The 17,580-nt window shown below is 42.3% G+C and overlaps 1 protein-coding gene across 1 annotated transcript in view; it reads left to right on the forward strand.

Annotated features, from left to right (window-relative positions):
- Positions 1-17,580, forward strand: part of LOC120568791 (potassium/sodium hyperpolarization-activated cyclic nucleotide-gated channel 2-like) — a 35,342-nt gene extending 17,762 nt beyond the window's left edge. Inside the window, exons 5-8 of the mRNA XM_039816497.1 lie at positions 10,093-10,239; positions 10,489-10,729; positions 10,820-10,984; positions 11,472-17,580. Coding sequence (XP_039672431.1) covers positions 10,093-10,239; positions 10,489-10,729; positions 10,820-10,984; positions 11,472-12,421 — 1,503 coding nt within the window. The 3' untranslated portion in view covers positions 12,422-17,580. The remainder of the gene's footprint in view (positions 1-10,092; positions 10,240-10,488; positions 10,730-10,819; positions 10,985-11,471) is intronic.

The following is a 17,580-nucleotide window of genomic DNA, read 5'->3' on the forward strand; positions in this document are numbered from 1 at the left end:
GACACGCATGGTTAGTGAATGTTACCAAAGATGAACTCCTTAGAGTTTTAGATTGAGGTCATTTTTAAAGGTTGCAAGAATTAAATGGATTTTATTACATGTTTAACAAAACTTGATAAAGGAGAGAGGCTCAGAAAAAGAAGCCTGAAGCTATAATTGATTAACGATGACTTGCACATCTGTAGATACAGCCTCACGTTACCTTACATATAGAAACATAATACATATTTGAAATTAGCAAGAAGAAGATCACTGGTATCGGGTCGGTACTCACTCAGCATCTGCTGAACCTTTAGTTTGGGTGTCTGTATCGGGGGAGAGAAAGTTGGATCAGAATCAACTATGTGTGGCTGCACAGCATGAGTCTTGTACTGACTGGGTCCACTGGTGGGTCACTGTGATTAAAGAGCTTTCTGAGTGGTCAATACATTTTTTTTTTCATCTTAGTTGATTAAAACAATGGAACCGCTCGTTTTTTCTCTTTCCTCGTGTGTCTTTGTTAGTCTTTGGCTGCAGCTGATTTTACATGATTAAATATTTGCTGCTGATTAAATGGAAACGTATCATGTTGAAGCCTCATCCATTAATTGATTTAAAATGCAGGATGCGATAACCGCAAACATGAGTGGAAAAACCGTGTACACAACTAGGTGTACCTTAATCACACATTATCGGATGCTGTTCAACCACTCATACCTATTGTCATCAGCTAGTATTTTTCTTTGCCTATCAGACATCTTTTGAAAAAGGATGCGGCTCAGAGCAGTGCTGAGCAGTGCTGCAGCAGTGGCCTGTGGTGGTAACGGCGCAGCCTCTCTGTTTCCAAGCAGAGTCTCGCTGGCTGGGGAGCAGGGGGAGCGTTGCTGGCATTCAGCAGCCAATCAGAGGCTGCGGGTGTGTTCGGCCAGGTAGAGCCACGTCGCCAGGGGCTGGGCAGGATGGGTGTGTGTGTGTGTGTGTGTGTGTGTGTGTGTGTGTGTGTGTGTGTGGGAGGGCTGATGTGGGAGAGAGAGAGAGAGAGAGAGAGAAAGCAAGACATAAAGATTTTTTTTGTGTGTGTGTGTGTGTGTGTGTGTGTGTGTGTGTGTGTGTGTGTGGGGTTTTTTGTGTGTGTGTGTGTGTGTGTGTGTGCTATGATGTCCCCTTGGGCAGTAGTAGAATTGATGAGGCAGCAGACCTGTGTGTCCTGCCAATGTCATCCTGAAGGTGACGTAGGCAACCATGGCTCCCTCCTCCCCCTCTCTCTTTCCCCCCTCTTCCCCCCGCCACTCTCTCCCTCTCTCTCCCTATCTCTCTCCCCTATCTCTCTCTCTCTCTCTCTCTCTTCCTGATCACTCACTCACTGGCTCTAACTCTACCTTCACTCTTTATCATCTGTTACGCGTCTTTAACTTTCCCACTTTACATTACTTCAATCGTCCCCTTCTCTTTTCTGCCCCTCCACCTTTTAAATATCTACCTACTATATACCTGATTTTTGCTCTGTCTCCCATCTCCCTCATATCTTTATCCCTCTCTCTGTCCTCTCCTCTCGATTTGTATTTCTCTTTCTTTCTTCCTCCTCTCCGCCCTCCCTATCCTCTCTGGTGGTGGTGTCCTTGAGAGGTGCAGTGCTACTGCTAACTGTCTGCTACAGGGAGCAAAGTGAGGGGGGGAGGGGAAACCTGTGGGAGACGCTAGGGCCTTGTTGTCCTGGTGCATTGCGAGATATAACACTGCCTGTTTTAACATCGTATTACAGTGTGTTTGGCTGCGTTCTTTTAGCCATGTGGCTGGACGCTTGGGTATAAATCATTTCCCAGAAATGCTTTTGAAGACAACGATTAAGCAAGTTGAGTGCTTACTGTTGTGTCCTGCGTGATGGGAGTTAAAAGGTTAGAGAGGGATCCATTTGGTTTTATCTGTGAGGAATGGTTACTTCCACAGTGGGGGTCAGATAAATGAGCAACCTGTCCAAGAAAAAGACCATAACTCTGTCCCTTTTTACTGTTGCTGATTGTTGAAAATTAAAATTTCATCAAACAGCCTATAATTTTATTCGGTTTAAGGACATTTTTAAGGACAATTGAGAAGTAAGAAACATACATGCTTTTACGTCAGAAATGTGTTCATAGTGCGCTCTTTGCATATTCACTCATATTTAGACATTTTCTAATGCATCTTCACCCCGTTTCAGAATGTTTTTTTGTGCTAAGTGCAGGAAAGTGCATTTTCCCAGAACCCTTTTTTTTGACCAGTTGTCAGATTGCCTTTTTCTTGCTGCATTTTTTTTCCTGCTGCTCTGTGAGGATTAGTATTTGAGCCGAAGACATGTTTATTTGAAGAAAAATAACACGTAAAGTGCCAGCCATGCCAGTAAGGCTGATGCCGATGCTGCTGGGTGAATTCGCCACGCCTCCAGATAGGACTGTGAGTGACATTTCTATCATTTGGAGAGTGTTAGCAAAGCAACTCTGCTGGCAGTCTGTTACAGCCCCACTGAGGCTCCAGCTAACATTGTGTGGAGGTTTCCATTTCAGCCCAGCAGTAATGTCAGACTCACAATGCATGCTGCTTAAATTTAGGAAGAATTTGGCTTGGTGGCTTTTTGATGCAGACAAGTATATGAGATATTTATAAGTCCTGAACACTGACACGCAGCAGAGGGGCGCATAGACCTACAATAAAACAAAACAGCCTCACTTGTGCCACCTTTGATTCACCTTTAAAAAAATGACAAATTGGGGCATGTGTTTCTGGTTATCACACTTCTTGGAAATTTGCATGTCAGAATTCTTGCATATCTGGCCAGTAAAAACACTTCTACTGGTGCATTATATTCTCTGATTTGGTTTTTGGGATTCTGACATTACCCTGTTTTATGTAATCCGGTGTGTCACTAGAAATTGCAGCATTAAAAGCCCTTCACACTCCATGGTGCACCCACACAGGCGTTTCCATGTAGCTTTGCTTGATTATACTTTGTCTGATGCTGCATAATAAGAAGAACATGAAAACCTCCTGTTTTTCTGACCTGAGTGTTCACACAGTATTCCTAGTATACTTTTCTGATGTTCTGTATTTAATAAGTGAAACCAGATACAAAGTAACTGTGAATAGCTCCTTTTAAATCAGCTGAATTAATTATATTAGTGTTAATGTGGGATTTTATTTAGATGCAACACCCAGGGAGGGTGGTTTTGCAGGCAGCTATTTTGCCAGCAGTCTGTTGACACTTTTGTCGTTCTTTTCACTAAGTGGGAAATATAGTCACTGTCAGAAATTCACAAAATATCTTAAAATTTGGAGGCTGGCGTTCGTGGTTTTTCACACTCAGCTACTTGTAATTATGCTCTAACAGTATGATTGTGAATGTGGCATGTAGCACTGTGCTTAACTGCTAATGTCTGACCCTTGTATTCGTTTTGTTGCACCTGCTTGGGTGGGAGAGGATCATGAAGTTTGGTCTACTTCGGTCTAATCTAGCGTGGACCAATCAAGAACAAGTGTAAACACCTGTGTAGGTGGGCAGGACCTTTAATAGTCACATGCTATGGTGCGGTCAGACCAGACTTTGCTCCCCATTCATTTCTTTGTGGTGTGGAGTGAGACACATTCGCTTCTGTTTGTGAGTTGACCCGCCTCCTTCACTTCGCCCAGAGTTCAGTCGGATTGAATCATGAGGCTCTCTGTCCAACTTTCTCTAATCTTCCTTCAATGAGCTATCATCAGACTGTCATCTCTCTCTGTGGCTCAGTCGATGTGTCGTATCTTCTGCTGCGCAGAGGATTGTGGGTCAGAATAACCAGAAAAGCATTATGGCTTGCATACTGCAATGCGACCGGATGCAGTAGGATATGCTGGTATATTTGGCATACTGCGTTTGACATATTATATATTGGGACATACCAAATCTTTTTCTGGCAAACTAAATAGTATGGTAGTATGGGTATTGTTTGTTTATATTCTTGTTTTATGCTAACTGCACAGCAGAATAATGCAAGCAGCAGAGAAGGAAGGATGCTGCTTGGCTGCAGTAAGCGCAATTAAAGTGACAGAGGTCAATGACATTAAAATGTTGATAAATATAATTTACAACTTTTGTATAATTTACAACTTTGTAAACGTCTGTTGTTAGCCTGCTGTAATGCTAGCTCCAGCACTTTATGTTCATAGCCCTACCCACGCTATTTTCTGTCACCTCTGCTATTGGCCACACTTCAAAAAAAGAAACTTTTGGCAGGCAAATTCCGGTGTGACTGCAGCTCATGGTATGGATAATCTTGTTTGATTAACGTGATAACAACGTGCGCCTAAAATCACTCAGCTGCTGCTTTAGAAAATGTGACATCATTTCCGGTTCCGGTGTGAATAACATTTATTGGGAAGAGTTCACGTATGACAGGCGTTTTTCACAGCAGACATTTTCACCTGTCATAGCAGGAAAAGCACAGGTGTTATGAATAACATTAATGACCCTGCATGCACAATACCAGCACCCTAAATTCGGCCATCATTAAATGTATTATTTACACCCGTGCATTTCATATTGTGACACCTCAAAATGTCTTCTGTGGACAAATGCCTAATTGGCATAATGTTTTTAAAAAACAATATACAGAGATAATTGGGCTTTCCTTTACATCACAGATTATGCCTTTAAGACATGCAGTAGAGTGGTCATATAACTCTACAGAGATACACCTTTTTCAGCTTTACGTTATGGCCTCACGGGTTTTTTATTTATTTATTTATTTACATTGAATCAGCTGTCCTCTCCTGTAGTCGTAGAGACTAATCTCAGTCTGAGCTCTCTACCACAGTGTGGCACAAGACAGGATACAAGATTGTTTTCTACCTTCTCCCCCTCCTCCCCCGCTTCGTCTTCGTGCGGCTGCCACCATCAACAACAGTGATCTGTCTTCTCTTAGCCAGACTGCTTGTCACTGATCGCTACAATTATCCAGAACCAGGCTGACTATGCAAAGATGGCCAAAGAAATACCTACGCCAACATTTACAACAAACACAGCGTCCCTTTAGTCGTGGCAAATGATAGCCACTACTCTAGTAGAAAGTGTGTCTGATGAACAGACCCTTATCAGCCATTTGTGTGGTCTCTTTTGGTCGTCCCTCCCTTTGACTGAACTGTAGAATTTTCAGTGTTTCCTTAGATGCCTCATTTCATCTAATGAGACTTTGTACTGTGTGAGACCCCACAGCGTGTTGTTCCTCCCTGTGTACACATCTCCGAACTGAAGAAAGACAAGACAAGCTCTGACTTACCACTATCTGATTTGCTTTCTTTGGTGAATGTGCTGCATACTATAATGAGGCGATTTAGCTGGGAAATAAGTGAATGAATTATATAGTCAAATGGCCGTTGGGATGAACCCGAATTAGAATTTCCAGTAGAGAGAGGTTGTGGCATGAATGAGAGGAGAGGAGAGGAGAGGAGAGGAGAGGAGAGGAGAGGAGAGGAGAAGATGGAAAAGAAAAGGAAACTAAACACAAGAAGAGAAAGGAAAGAAAAGAGAAGTAGGAGGAAGAAAAAGTAGAGGGAAATGATAAAAAGCTGATAGCAATATTGGGTCAGTAGTTAATGGGAGCTTAAAAGTGGAAAAATATAATCAAAATCAAAACTCTCCATAAATCTTCATCTAAATGACAATTCACAAAATGTTCCCAAAAGCAGCTGTTTAGATGACAAAATGAAGTGGAGCGTTTTTGCTGCCGCATACACGGTCATCAAAGTGACACAGAAAATGGATGCCATTTTCACTCTCATTTGGGTGTTTGTCAGTCCCCTGTGGGTGCTGTGGCGAACCGGCCAAACGCTTGCTCCCTCTCCTCTGTGACACTGGAGAGATTTCAGGTTGGCCTGGTCGATCGATACGCCGCGCTGTGACATGGATCTTAAAGTCAAGTCATTAAATGCCACCATCTAAGTTCAATCAGATTCATTCAGACTTAGCCGAGTCACAATCTAACCACAGCTGCATGGTCGCGGCGTCTCTGCGGGGAGTGTGAGGTTTTCCTTCACTGCCCGACCGCCCCGCACCTACACTTTGTTCACAATCAGCGCTCTTGTTCTATGAAAGGCTCACCAGCTGCAGCGTTAGCTTTTGACACGTGGGGAAAAGTGTTGTGACAAAGGGTCATTTCTTCAGGCCACTCTCCATCTGCAGATGCCAGGAAGCAGAGTCACTCATGCAGGTGAGACTTTGAAATGTGTGACTCCATCGGAGGAGCTGTGTGTGTGTACTTTACCTAGATGCTGAATTATTCAAATCTTGCATATTGGTTGAATTATGTTTATGTTATATGGCAGAAGGTAGCAGCGTGGGTGAAGGTATCAGTCAGAAAAACGCATTGGTTTTTCTGGGCAGAGTGACAATACTTCTCTTGCGTTTGGATTTTGTGGGGGTATGGTATACCAACATCCCCTCTGCAGAAGCAGTATGTGGTAGCATTAAACCTACATACAGTTCAGAAAGTATTCATTTTCACTATTTGGGCTCTGTAATCCAGCACATTGGATTTGAAAAAGAGTAGAGACACTGAGGCTTTAAGATTTTACCACCTACTCTCATTTGAGATGCTAGCATTACAACTCGTAATATGAAAACTTTTTGTGGTGTAGACTCTTGGGCCCTATACTTGGTCAGGAGGTGAATCAGGAGATAATGCAAAGTTATCACAATGTCATTTAAAATGGAAAATGTCTAAAAACCTTAATAAACAACAACTTAAAAACAAAGCATTCCACACTCAATATCAAATCATAAATTCGGCAGTTCAACAGAAATATGAAATCCTTGAAAATGTTTTTACAAATTCATCGCAAGGGTCTAACAAAAATAGTCAATTTGTTTTTTAATTCTAATTAAAGATTTTTTGTAGGTGTTAATATCCATAGTAGGCAGAGATGGGAAGTAACTGGGAAGTACTGTACTCAAGTAGATTTTTCAGATATTTTTACTTACTTTTGCTCCTTACATTTTTAACATGAATATCGGTACTTTCTACTCTACTTACATTTTACAAAATTGGCTCGTTACTTTAGTTTCAAATAATTTCAGTGGAGTTAGTGCTATTATTTTTTGCATCATCAATACCGAATTCAATCTAATTGAATGGGAATATACGTTGCCGCGAATGAAATCTGTCAAGTCGTCTTGTAGTGGTGCGTCAAGACCACTACAAGATGACTCGACAGATCTGGCGGCATTCATTCGCGGCAAATCATTGCGGCTTGATGGCGGTAACGTTAGCACATAGTAGAATGGACGGCAACATGATTGAAAATGAAGAAAACGGAGATCCCAGAGATTCTGCATATTTTATCCTTTACTTTCTTTCCAGAAGCCATATCTGATGACACACACATACATGTAGATTCCTTTAAATGTTAAGGGGAAGATTACAAAAGAGAAACTGGATCTGTGAATTCTCACAGAATCACAATTGAATTCATATCTCGCTACTCAGTCAGAATCTTATTAACCTGGAGTCCCAGTCTCTGTCACAATAATCATATATGTGATGTTTTAGGCCTATTGGCAGACATCCATTTAAAATGTAGACAATGGCATATAAAGAGCCTTTTTTCCATGTCCACTGAAGTTTCTCAGCTTGCACTCTAGTAACATTTGTGTGGTCCAGGTAGCTTTGCATAAAAAAATGGTTGTCATTCGCAAGGCTACTTTTACTTTTATACTTTAAGTAAATTTCCAAGCCTGTACTTTGTTACTTTTACTTGAGTAAAGAAGTTAAATCAGTACTTCTACTTTTACCAGAATATGTTTTAACACAAGTATCTGTACTTCTACTTGAGTACGGGAAGTGAGTACTTTTGCCATCTCTGATAGTAGGTGAGCAATGTTGGACTTGCAGCCCTATATGAAAATGCACCAAGATAATATACCCTAACATACCTCAATCCAAACTGAGCATGTGTTTCTTTGGCTCAGTACCAGACTGAACTTTAAAAGTGCCTGAAATAAGCAAGAACTGAAGAGTACAAACCTGGCAGAGCATCACCGGAGAGGATGCCAAGTGTCTGCTGATGTCTTTGGGTCATAGAGTCCAGCCAGCCATTGATAGCAAATGATTTTAACCCAAATATGAAATATAAAGAGCTTATTCTAGTTTATGTGAACTTGTTACTTTCTGTCTCCTATCTTCCTACTGTCTTCCTGTGGATGAAATCACACTCAATTTAAAGCACTTTAACCCCAGAGGTAACGTTTCATATAAATTCAAACAATGCAACAAAATGTACAACTTTCTGACTGCACTGTAAATACTGTTAGTCAGTTCTGCAGTTATAATATAATATATAATAATATAGATAATTGAGTTGCTATTGCTAATGTGAACCTAGTCATATGAAATGGTACTCACAGGGTCAGGTCTGTTTAGTTTGGTGTGTCAGGTGCAAAGACAATATCAGCTGGAATTACAATATAGTGGGGGGCTTTTTAGCTGTGTACTGCTGTCAGAAAGGTGGGGTTGTATTGCAGGATTCATCCTGTGTACACAAGTTTTCAGTTATGTACAAATAGAAAGCTTTGTTTGCCAAATATGTCTCTCTTTCTCAGAGTACAAACAATTTCCAGTTGAAGCATTTATCTGATGCTGTTGAGGATCCAGAGCTTTTAGTGTATGAGTAGGTGGATGTCATTGTTTTAGCCTCTACTCTGAAGCTAACCTGCTGAAGACAATGCCAGGAGATGTTTCTTGATGCCAGCTGACAGTTCTTTGTGGCGTTCATCCTCTGCACCTTCGACCGAAGGGGATAGAGGCGGTTTGGACCATGACTTTCAGTCCCTGAAAGTTGTGGGCACGCAGCATGTGAGCTGAGCTTTCACTGCCACTCAAAATTGTGATTGGGAGAGCTTTATAGGTGCAGAATTGAGCTGTGAGTCTTATTAGGCTTTCCGTTTGAGCTGAAGTGCACACAGTCTGACAGCAAAGTACAAGGAGAAATCTTTTTCTCTCAACAGTTTACGGTCTGTTCTGTTCACCGCCACATCCATCACTCCCCTCCTCTGCAGGCCGGCCACGTAGTTTTTGGTTTGTCAGTGGTCACTTTGGATGGATTGTGATTAGCATACCTCAACAATAGGAGCTGATTGTTTGTGTTGTTGCTGTGTTGGACCCTTCACTTTGTATTGATCTGGCATTGATAAACTTGCAGGTAGCATTGCTCAAAGGGCGAGTGTGTTCATTTCAGTTGACAGTTGAAGGGCATGTGCTTGCACTGTTTTGTGCAGTTTGTATTGTGTTTGTTGACTCACCGGAGGCAAGATGGGTAAAGCGCTGCTGCATCATCCTCAGAAATAAACCTTGTTTATTTTCATTGATATGCTGCATCCCTTTTGGAGGCTGTAGTTTATGGTGCTTTTGAATTATGTTGTGTTATACTGAGATGTGTTTGTACTGAAATGTTTTGTCAATAGCAAAAATAAAATGCTAGAAAAACCTCTGAGGATTATGCAATACAATTCAGTAAAAGCACCATGAACTACAGCCTCCGAAATGGCCATAAATTTGAATCGGGCAATTCAATAGAAACTGAACATTATACCCTTCATGAAGGTAAGATTTACTGCCAGGCTGCTGCATTGGACTGCCAGCTGAGTGTCGGTATCAGTGTAGCTAAAAAAAACAACAACGTGTAATCACTTACTTAACATATGAAACAATATATTTTGCAATGCTTTTGGCTTTCATACAAACATATTCAAAGATCTCTGCATACTGGCTGTGTGTGAATTGTAATTCCTGCTGTATGTATAAACAGAAGCATTGATCTCTAGTGTCACCCAGAGCAACAGTGTGGCTCATTGATGTGTTGTGAATATTTTTTTGGACAACAATGGATGTTTTTGGCACAGACGATTAAGCTATATCAGGCTTCGTCTACACAGACAGGACTCGTTGGTGGGATCAATGCATTGTTGGTTTTGGAGCCTCTTCGTGGGATTTTTCTGACAATAAGAAAAATACAGAATACCACCAGACAATACAATCAAACAAGATGCTGTCAGAATGATCACGTGCACTGCATTAACAGAACATTATCTCTGTTTGTCCCGCTCCCTCTCAGTACAAACAAGTGGAGCAGTATATGTCCTTCCACAAGCTGCCGTCTGACTTCCGACAGAAAATCCATGACTACTATGAGCACAGATACCAAGGCAAGATGTTTGATGAGGAGAGCATTTTGGGAGAACTCAGCGAGCCCCTCCGAGAGGTGAGACATAAACCCACTATAAGACACATTTTGAGATGCTTAAGATATTTGAGGTGCATAAAATGATTCACTGTGTTCACTGTGATCTTGACATGTTTTCTGCCTTTATTTTGTAGTTTGTCTTCACATATACTCACAAGATTTTTTCTTCTGAAAATTTGTATACTCAAACTCACCATTAATGCGTGCAGAAAGAAACACTTGACTGGAAGTGTGGTGAGTGTGTCCAATCAATGTGTCTTTTCTTAGGAAATTGTAAACTTCAACTGTCGCAAGCTGGTGGCATCCATGCCGCTGTTTGCCAACGCAGAGCCAAACTTTGTGACGGCCATGTTGACCAAGCTGCGTTTTGAGGTATTCCAGCCACATGATTACATTATAAGGGAAGGCACCATTGGTAAGAAAATGTACTTCATTCAGCACGGAGTCTGCAGCGTCATCACTAAGGGCACTCTGGCAATGAAGCTTTCTGACGGCTCTTATTTTGGAGGTAGGACACAGTTTGTGGCTAACAAATAGTTTTTCTGGTGGTGCCATTTTCTTTTTCGAAGCTGATGCACTGTCTCCTTCCTCGTTTCAGAGATCTGTTTATTGACGAGGGGTCGGCGAACAGCCAGCGTTCGAGCAGAGACTTACTGTCGACTCTATTCTCTGTCTGTTGACCACTTCAATGAGGTGCTGGAAGAATATCCCATGATGAGACGCGCCTTCGAGACTGTTGCCATCGACCGTCTAGACCGTATTGGTAAAAAGTTCCTCCAATGCATGCACACAGTACATAGGCTTAGAGGCTGACATCTGGGTACACTGATGCAGTCTGACATATGACTAGCAGTACAAAAGCATGTAACACATGCATTGCAGTATTTTAAGTCATTGCATACAGCTTTAAATGAACCCAAATGCACAGAGAACAATATAATATTGTGCTTAGGAAATCCAGAAAATGTACGTTGAAATAGGAAGTAAAATGAACCATGCTGTTCCCTCAGAATGACAGGGGAAACTGTAACAGTAGATGAGAGTACAGGGTGACACATCCATTTCCCTCAGGGCTTGTTCTGCTAAAGGATGTACCTGATGTGAAGGACATAATATCTAACTCATATAACTCTCTCTTTCCAAATCCTCTCGTTTCCACATATTGTTCTGCTTTTTGCCCCTTCTGCCTCATTCTTTCTCCTCTCCGTTGGTAGCTCTTTGATAATCAATCCATGTATTTATTTCTGCAGGTAAAAAGAACTCCATCCTGTTGCACAAGGTTCAGCATGATCTGAACTCTGGTGTCTTCAACAACCAGGAGAACGAGATGATCCAAGAGATTGTCAAGTACGACCGTGAGATGGTGAAGCTGGTGGACCTGCAGCGGCCGCGGGCCATGTCTATGACCCCTTCCATCGGCGGTATCTTTGCTCCCCCCGGCCAGCCGCAGTCAGGCTCTGCTATCGCCACTCTTCAGCAGGCTGTGGCCATGAGCTTTTGTCCTCAAATGGCGAGTCCCCTGGTGGGTCCAGGGACTCTGCAGTCTCCTCGTATGGTGCGAAGGTTCCATGTGATGCAGAGCCTGGCCAGCCCAGTCTCCATGTCTCCTCTTCAGTCTCAACCCCCTCAGGCGTTCGGAGGGGCGTTTGGATCTGCAATCTCCAGCCCGCCTGTCCAAAGCCCGCTTGCAGCTTCAGGACGGACTTTCCAATACATGGCAAACGCAGGACCCTCTGGTTCCCAGTTGTCCCTAGTACAGCACCATGCACCCAGCCCCACACAGACCCAGCAGAGGCCTGCCTCACACAAGAGCACCCACTCCCTTCATACAGGTAGCTTGAGCCAGGATACCCGGGCCCTGTCTGCCTCTCAGCTTTCACTCCCCCAGGAGGGAACACCACAAGCTGCCTCTGCAGCCCCCAGCCCCCCACCATCCACCCGCACATCCAACAACTCCATCGGCCCCCCTCAGCCCTCTCACCCCAGCCTGCCAGGGCCCTCGGGGGTTGGGAGATCGGTAGGAGCTCAACAAAGGGTGGCCTTTGCCTCCACACCCCCTCCCGGCGGACCTGCTGGAATGGGGGCAGTAGCAGCAGCTGCTGGATCAGGACCTCCAGACTCTGGAGTTCCCAAGAAAGATTCAATTGTCAGCCTTCCAGAGCTAGACTCTGCCAGATCCCGGCTGTCTTCCAATTTGTGACCCTGGTAGAGTTCAGGAAAGAGGCCTTTTTTGTAGGAGAATCTGTTTGTTTTGGGTCAGTAAAGCTGATCTGTCAGCCTGCAAAATGACCAATCAGCTACCGCCAGGGCCACCAGTCATTCGACCTGGATGCACTGTGTGCTGGTGTCAGCAGAAGTAAAAGAGCAACTCAAAATCTTGAGACATTTGGCTAGGAGGAGTCTATACAATTAAACTAGTATAACTTAAGGTTGAACTGGTCTACTGTGCCAGCACCTTTAGTCTTAGTATCACCCCTTACACTCTGCTTCCAAACACCTACTGTATATCGCTGTCTTTACTGTAAGATCTGAAGAAAAGAATGATTAATGTAACTATTGCATACTGTGTAGAATCCATGCAATGCAATCTAGCAGGAGCTGGATTTAAAAATGAAAATCAGGGACTTGAGGTCAAATGACAATGACATTTTAAGCGTTCAAAAAGTGTTTTGAGTGTAATTTTTTCCGTATAAGCTGTCGTAGCAAAAGAACACATTGCTCTTCATATTGTTTAAAATAGTAGTAAAAATAGTGTTTTAGACCGCTGGTCGATCTTACATCGATGTGTAAATAGTTGATGAAAAAAGTACGGAGGGATATTATATTCATTGTATCTACCCAAACCAAAGTTGAGCTTGAACACAAAGTGTGGTTGTGTCTGTATCAACTAAAAAAGAAACATAGAAGAAAATGCCATTTATTTAACTGCCTTGATTCAACGTTAGAAGCCATATATTTGGTTTGTGTGTATGTATATATGTGGGTGTAAGTTTGTGTGCGTGAGTTTGTTGGTACGTTTTGGTTTATTTTCAGAGAATGGACTCACACACACTCAACACTTGCTTTGTCAAGCGCGATTTGTTTGACATGCTGACAGTGGCACTGACCTGTTTTCATGAAACATCTGGGAGGCGGTCAGCTGTTTGGTCAGCGCACTGATTGTAACGCTGAAGGCAAAGGTGGTTAAATAGTCTGAGCTTTATTGAAAGGAAACATTTGTGAACAACCCATACTGTATACTTGCTTGTTTTTGTCTAGGTTTATTGATTAACACATGCAATATAATTCTGCAATACTCTACCCCGCCTATATATAAATATATATGAATATAAATATCTATACATATGCTGTACAGGAAAGTTTTCCTTTTGTTTTCTTTTTAATGTGAAATCTTAAAGAATCCAGCAGCTATTGTGGCTTCACTTGAAGTATTGTAATCCAGTGACCATGTTGTTACCTTAACCAAAAATGTTGGGAGGGAATGAGAGGACGTGCAGTGTCATTTTCGTAAAAACAGACAGGACAAACTGCTTAAAACTGGTTTGGAGTCCCAGGAGGAATCCACGCTTTGAGTTCAGCAAATCAGATCCTCCAAAACGTCACTTTACAGCCCATTTGAAGATATTAAATTGTAAGATCAGTGGTGATGGGAAATATGGGGCACGGATGCCTCACGTCAAAAAAAAAAAAAAAAAACTCTTTGCTCCATATCAGTCTTTATGTGCCCCATATTACCCAAAACTCCCACAAATCTCTCAACATTTGGATCCAGAACAAACCTATTGTTCAAATTTTGGGATTGGGTTTAGGCTTTGGTTATATTTGTTCTAAATATTCTGATCCTGTTGAAGCTAAAAGCCTTCTCTTGCTGAATGTATGCCATAGGAGAAGGAAGACAGCTAATCAGATATAAACTGCCATGTAAATAAAGGGACAGAGATTCAAAGAGGCTTTTATGATGCAAGGGGGTTGTGGGCATTGCTGTATGTGTTGCTGAGTGTCTGTGTGATCTTTTTAGGTTTGATGATCCTTCTTTGAGTAGAACGTTGCTGTATTTAACCTGTATGTTACCCCCCCCCCACAGCACACACACCCTATCCCCAGATTTATCCCCAGAGAGCCCATTCTTTCAGTTAATTTATTGAGATCGACGAGAGCGAGTCGTAACCACTTTTAACTCCTCTGTCCAAAGCGGGCACTAAAGACATTTAGTTAAGCACCTTGTGTTGCACTTCAATCTTGTAATCAAAATGAAAATCAATGCTCCATTCTTATAAAAAAAACAACAACAACCCATGCAGTACTTCTCCTGGATCCATTAACTGGTTAAACTGTAAAGGACGAAGAGTGAATCCAATTGGGAAAGAAAATAGGCAGCTGATTCAATGTGTTAAACAAACACTGCATTCAAATTTTTCCAGCTCTGACCATCGATCTGGAGCCAAACTGTAAAATCGATGCAGTGGACATTTCACTCAGGTTTGCTACCTTTCCAGAGAGATGTATTGCTTGCCACAACAGGCATGTGGACAATTGATTTACAGTATGTAGACTTGTCTGTCCTCCCATAATCAACTTGATTTAACCGTGCTGAAAGATTCCCCTTGAATTTTGATTGGCGTAGAAAAACAAGCATCTATCGAGTGGAGTTATAACCCTCATATTGTTATTAACAAAACTGGCTGCCGTTTTGTTTTGATCACTTTGAGCTGTTTAAATCTTAAAACAAGGTGTAAGTGATTGTTTTTATCCAAGGGCTTCATTATACGGCTTATAAACCCCTGGCCCATTGTCACTTTTCATTCGATCAGTAACATGCAATAAACCTTGTTCTTTGTCCTACCTGGGTCACAGTGCTACCCGCAACCCGCTCCATCAGCAACACGGGAACTTTGTATTGCTTTTTTCCTATGGGAAGGTACATGCCAAAATGCCAATACGAATGTGAATGAAATGAGTCCATTTGAGTCAATAGCTGTTGTGTGCTTCAATACTGTTCCAGTGCAATCAAATGGTCCTCTTCCCTATTCCTTTGTGCTAATACCAGAGTTTGCCCTATTAAGCTGCTATCAGGACTGTGCTGATATTATTTGAATGAGTCCACAGTCAGTGAGAGCAAGATGGAAGGAGAGTTAAAGAGCTAATGTTTCAGGCAATATCAGGCACCGTCTCTGTTTCATTGCATCCATCCAGTAAGATACTGTAGTGTGTAATTCACTCCCACTCAAAGGATGGCATCCCAGACACTTTGAACAGTACCACTCTGTTTCAACCCTCAGCCATGAGGCTGATACAGCCCTGGCCAAGCACATACTTCTGTCAGTTATCTGTTTTGTGTCTGTGTCACAAGTGTGTTCAGTTAGTTGGCTTCCAGCCCCCGACTAACTGTGTGTGTGATATAGCGCTGTATTTGCCTGATGACGGGGGGTTCAAATTGCGATTGTTTAATGGTTCTTCTTCTGGACCGTGCTGTGAAGTGGGATTGAAATCCCTCAAACATAGACACTGACTGACAATTATTGAGAACATCTAAGTTTCAAACCTCTCATTCTTGCTGTACCAGATATTAAGGGTACTGAATGCCTTGGTGTTGATATGTTAGCAAATCAGGGTATTCTTTTTGTTTGTAAAAGTGTCTTTGATTTATCTGTATATTTTGTTTAGTTATTGTTTTTGCAATGTGCCCCATGCACATGGACTGTATATACCTTGTGCCTAGTATCTAGTTTCCACATAGTCTATTTTTGTGGTATGTATGTGCCTGTAAAAATGCAAATATGTGTTTTTATTTTCAACTTGCAATATATGTAAAAAAAAAAAAAAGAAAAAAAAAGAAAACATTACATAAAGACTAGTATTGCTGAATTAAAATGACAATGTCAGTATATATAATTTTCCCTGATTTGGGAAACACAAAATTGCACATTTTTGTTGGTGTGAGCCTTCCAACACCATGCGCGCTGTACTCTGTACTTTCATGGTATACACAGAAATGTGGGGCACATTGTTGTGTTTTACCACAACCTGCTGTAAAAGAAACATTTTCTACAGTGAGAGGGTGAGCTCTGACAGGCTTCTGGTGGATATCGGCAGTCTAGACGTTAGCTTAGATGATCTGCTTGCTGCACGGAGCCAAAAATGACAAAGAAAAATTATATATAAAATTCCAGCACAACATAAATACAGGAACAAAACTAAACTGTGCACATTCTGGTAAAATCTTTCTCAAACGATATTGCTGCACAGGTCTTCAAACTCTGATGCTGGTTGCACAATAATCTGGTTTGCGATAAAAAAAATAAAAAAAAGATTTCTCCAAGGCTGAATTTGGCTCACGATTCACAGCAGTCACAGTCTCGGCTCCCGGGTTGAGTTACCTTGACAGATAACAGCAGAGTGCATGCTTGTATTTTTCTTATCTAAGCAGAGTTCTGTGTACGATTCTTAGTGGGACCTTCAAATCTAGACATTGTCGTGTACCAACTACTCTACAATGATTTTGTTTCGTCTTAACCTTTGTGTCGTAGCTACTGTAGCCTGCTTAGCTTACCTAAGCCTTCTCTCTGCTTCAGGACTGTGTATTGTGTGCTTGAGTTTGTGTGTGTGTGTGTGTGTGTTCCTGTGCCTTTCCTTCTATAATGTTGGTCCCACTTGAGAATATGATGCCATTTAGGGGTTTGAAACCCATGTGAGGCTGAGCGAGAAGCCAGCACAAGCTGGAAAGTGTTACATGGTCACAACTCCACTTCTAAAAAAGCAACACTGTAATGCGCCTAGAAAAAGACTCCAGCACATCCCTAGAATAAGTAGCATTCCACAGCCTGCATGAGCAGCTCGGTGTGGGCATCCAGACACACTTTACCAGCACCATGTAGACAACAGCACAGATATCTGACACAGCATGTGTCCTCTCTCTCGTTCTCTCTGGAGGCCAATCTGCAACCATCTCAGGCTGTGCTCTGCTTCTGCTCTTAACAAAAAGGTTCAAGTATTTCAGAACTCCAGCTCTGTCTAAGTTGATGTCTACAATCCAGGGACAAATCAGCTCCCAGCCCGATCCGCAGCACTTCCAAATCGATCTCAAAGCATCAGGGGGATACTTGGGATGCTGGCGATATTTGTCGCCGTCCAGTCCTTTCAGACTGAGATGCACAGCTGGCAGCAACGGGCGCGGGGGCTGATTTGAGCCTGTGTCCAAAAGGCTGTCTTGTCCACCACCTCTGCTGGCTGAGAACACAAAGCCACACCTTGGTCTCTCTCAATAAGCTGGTCTGTCAGTCAGTGGCAATGTCGTTTAAGCGTTCGTAAAAAGACGATACATTGTTGTGCAATAAAAAGATGAGCGCATTGGCATACTTA

This window comes from Perca fluviatilis, chromosome 11, assembly GCF_010015445.1.
Source record: "Perca fluviatilis chromosome 11, GENO_Pfluv_1.0, whole genome shotgun sequence".
NCBI classification, from domain to species: domain Eukaryota; kingdom Metazoa; phylum Chordata; class Actinopteri; order Perciformes; family Percidae; genus Perca; species Perca fluviatilis.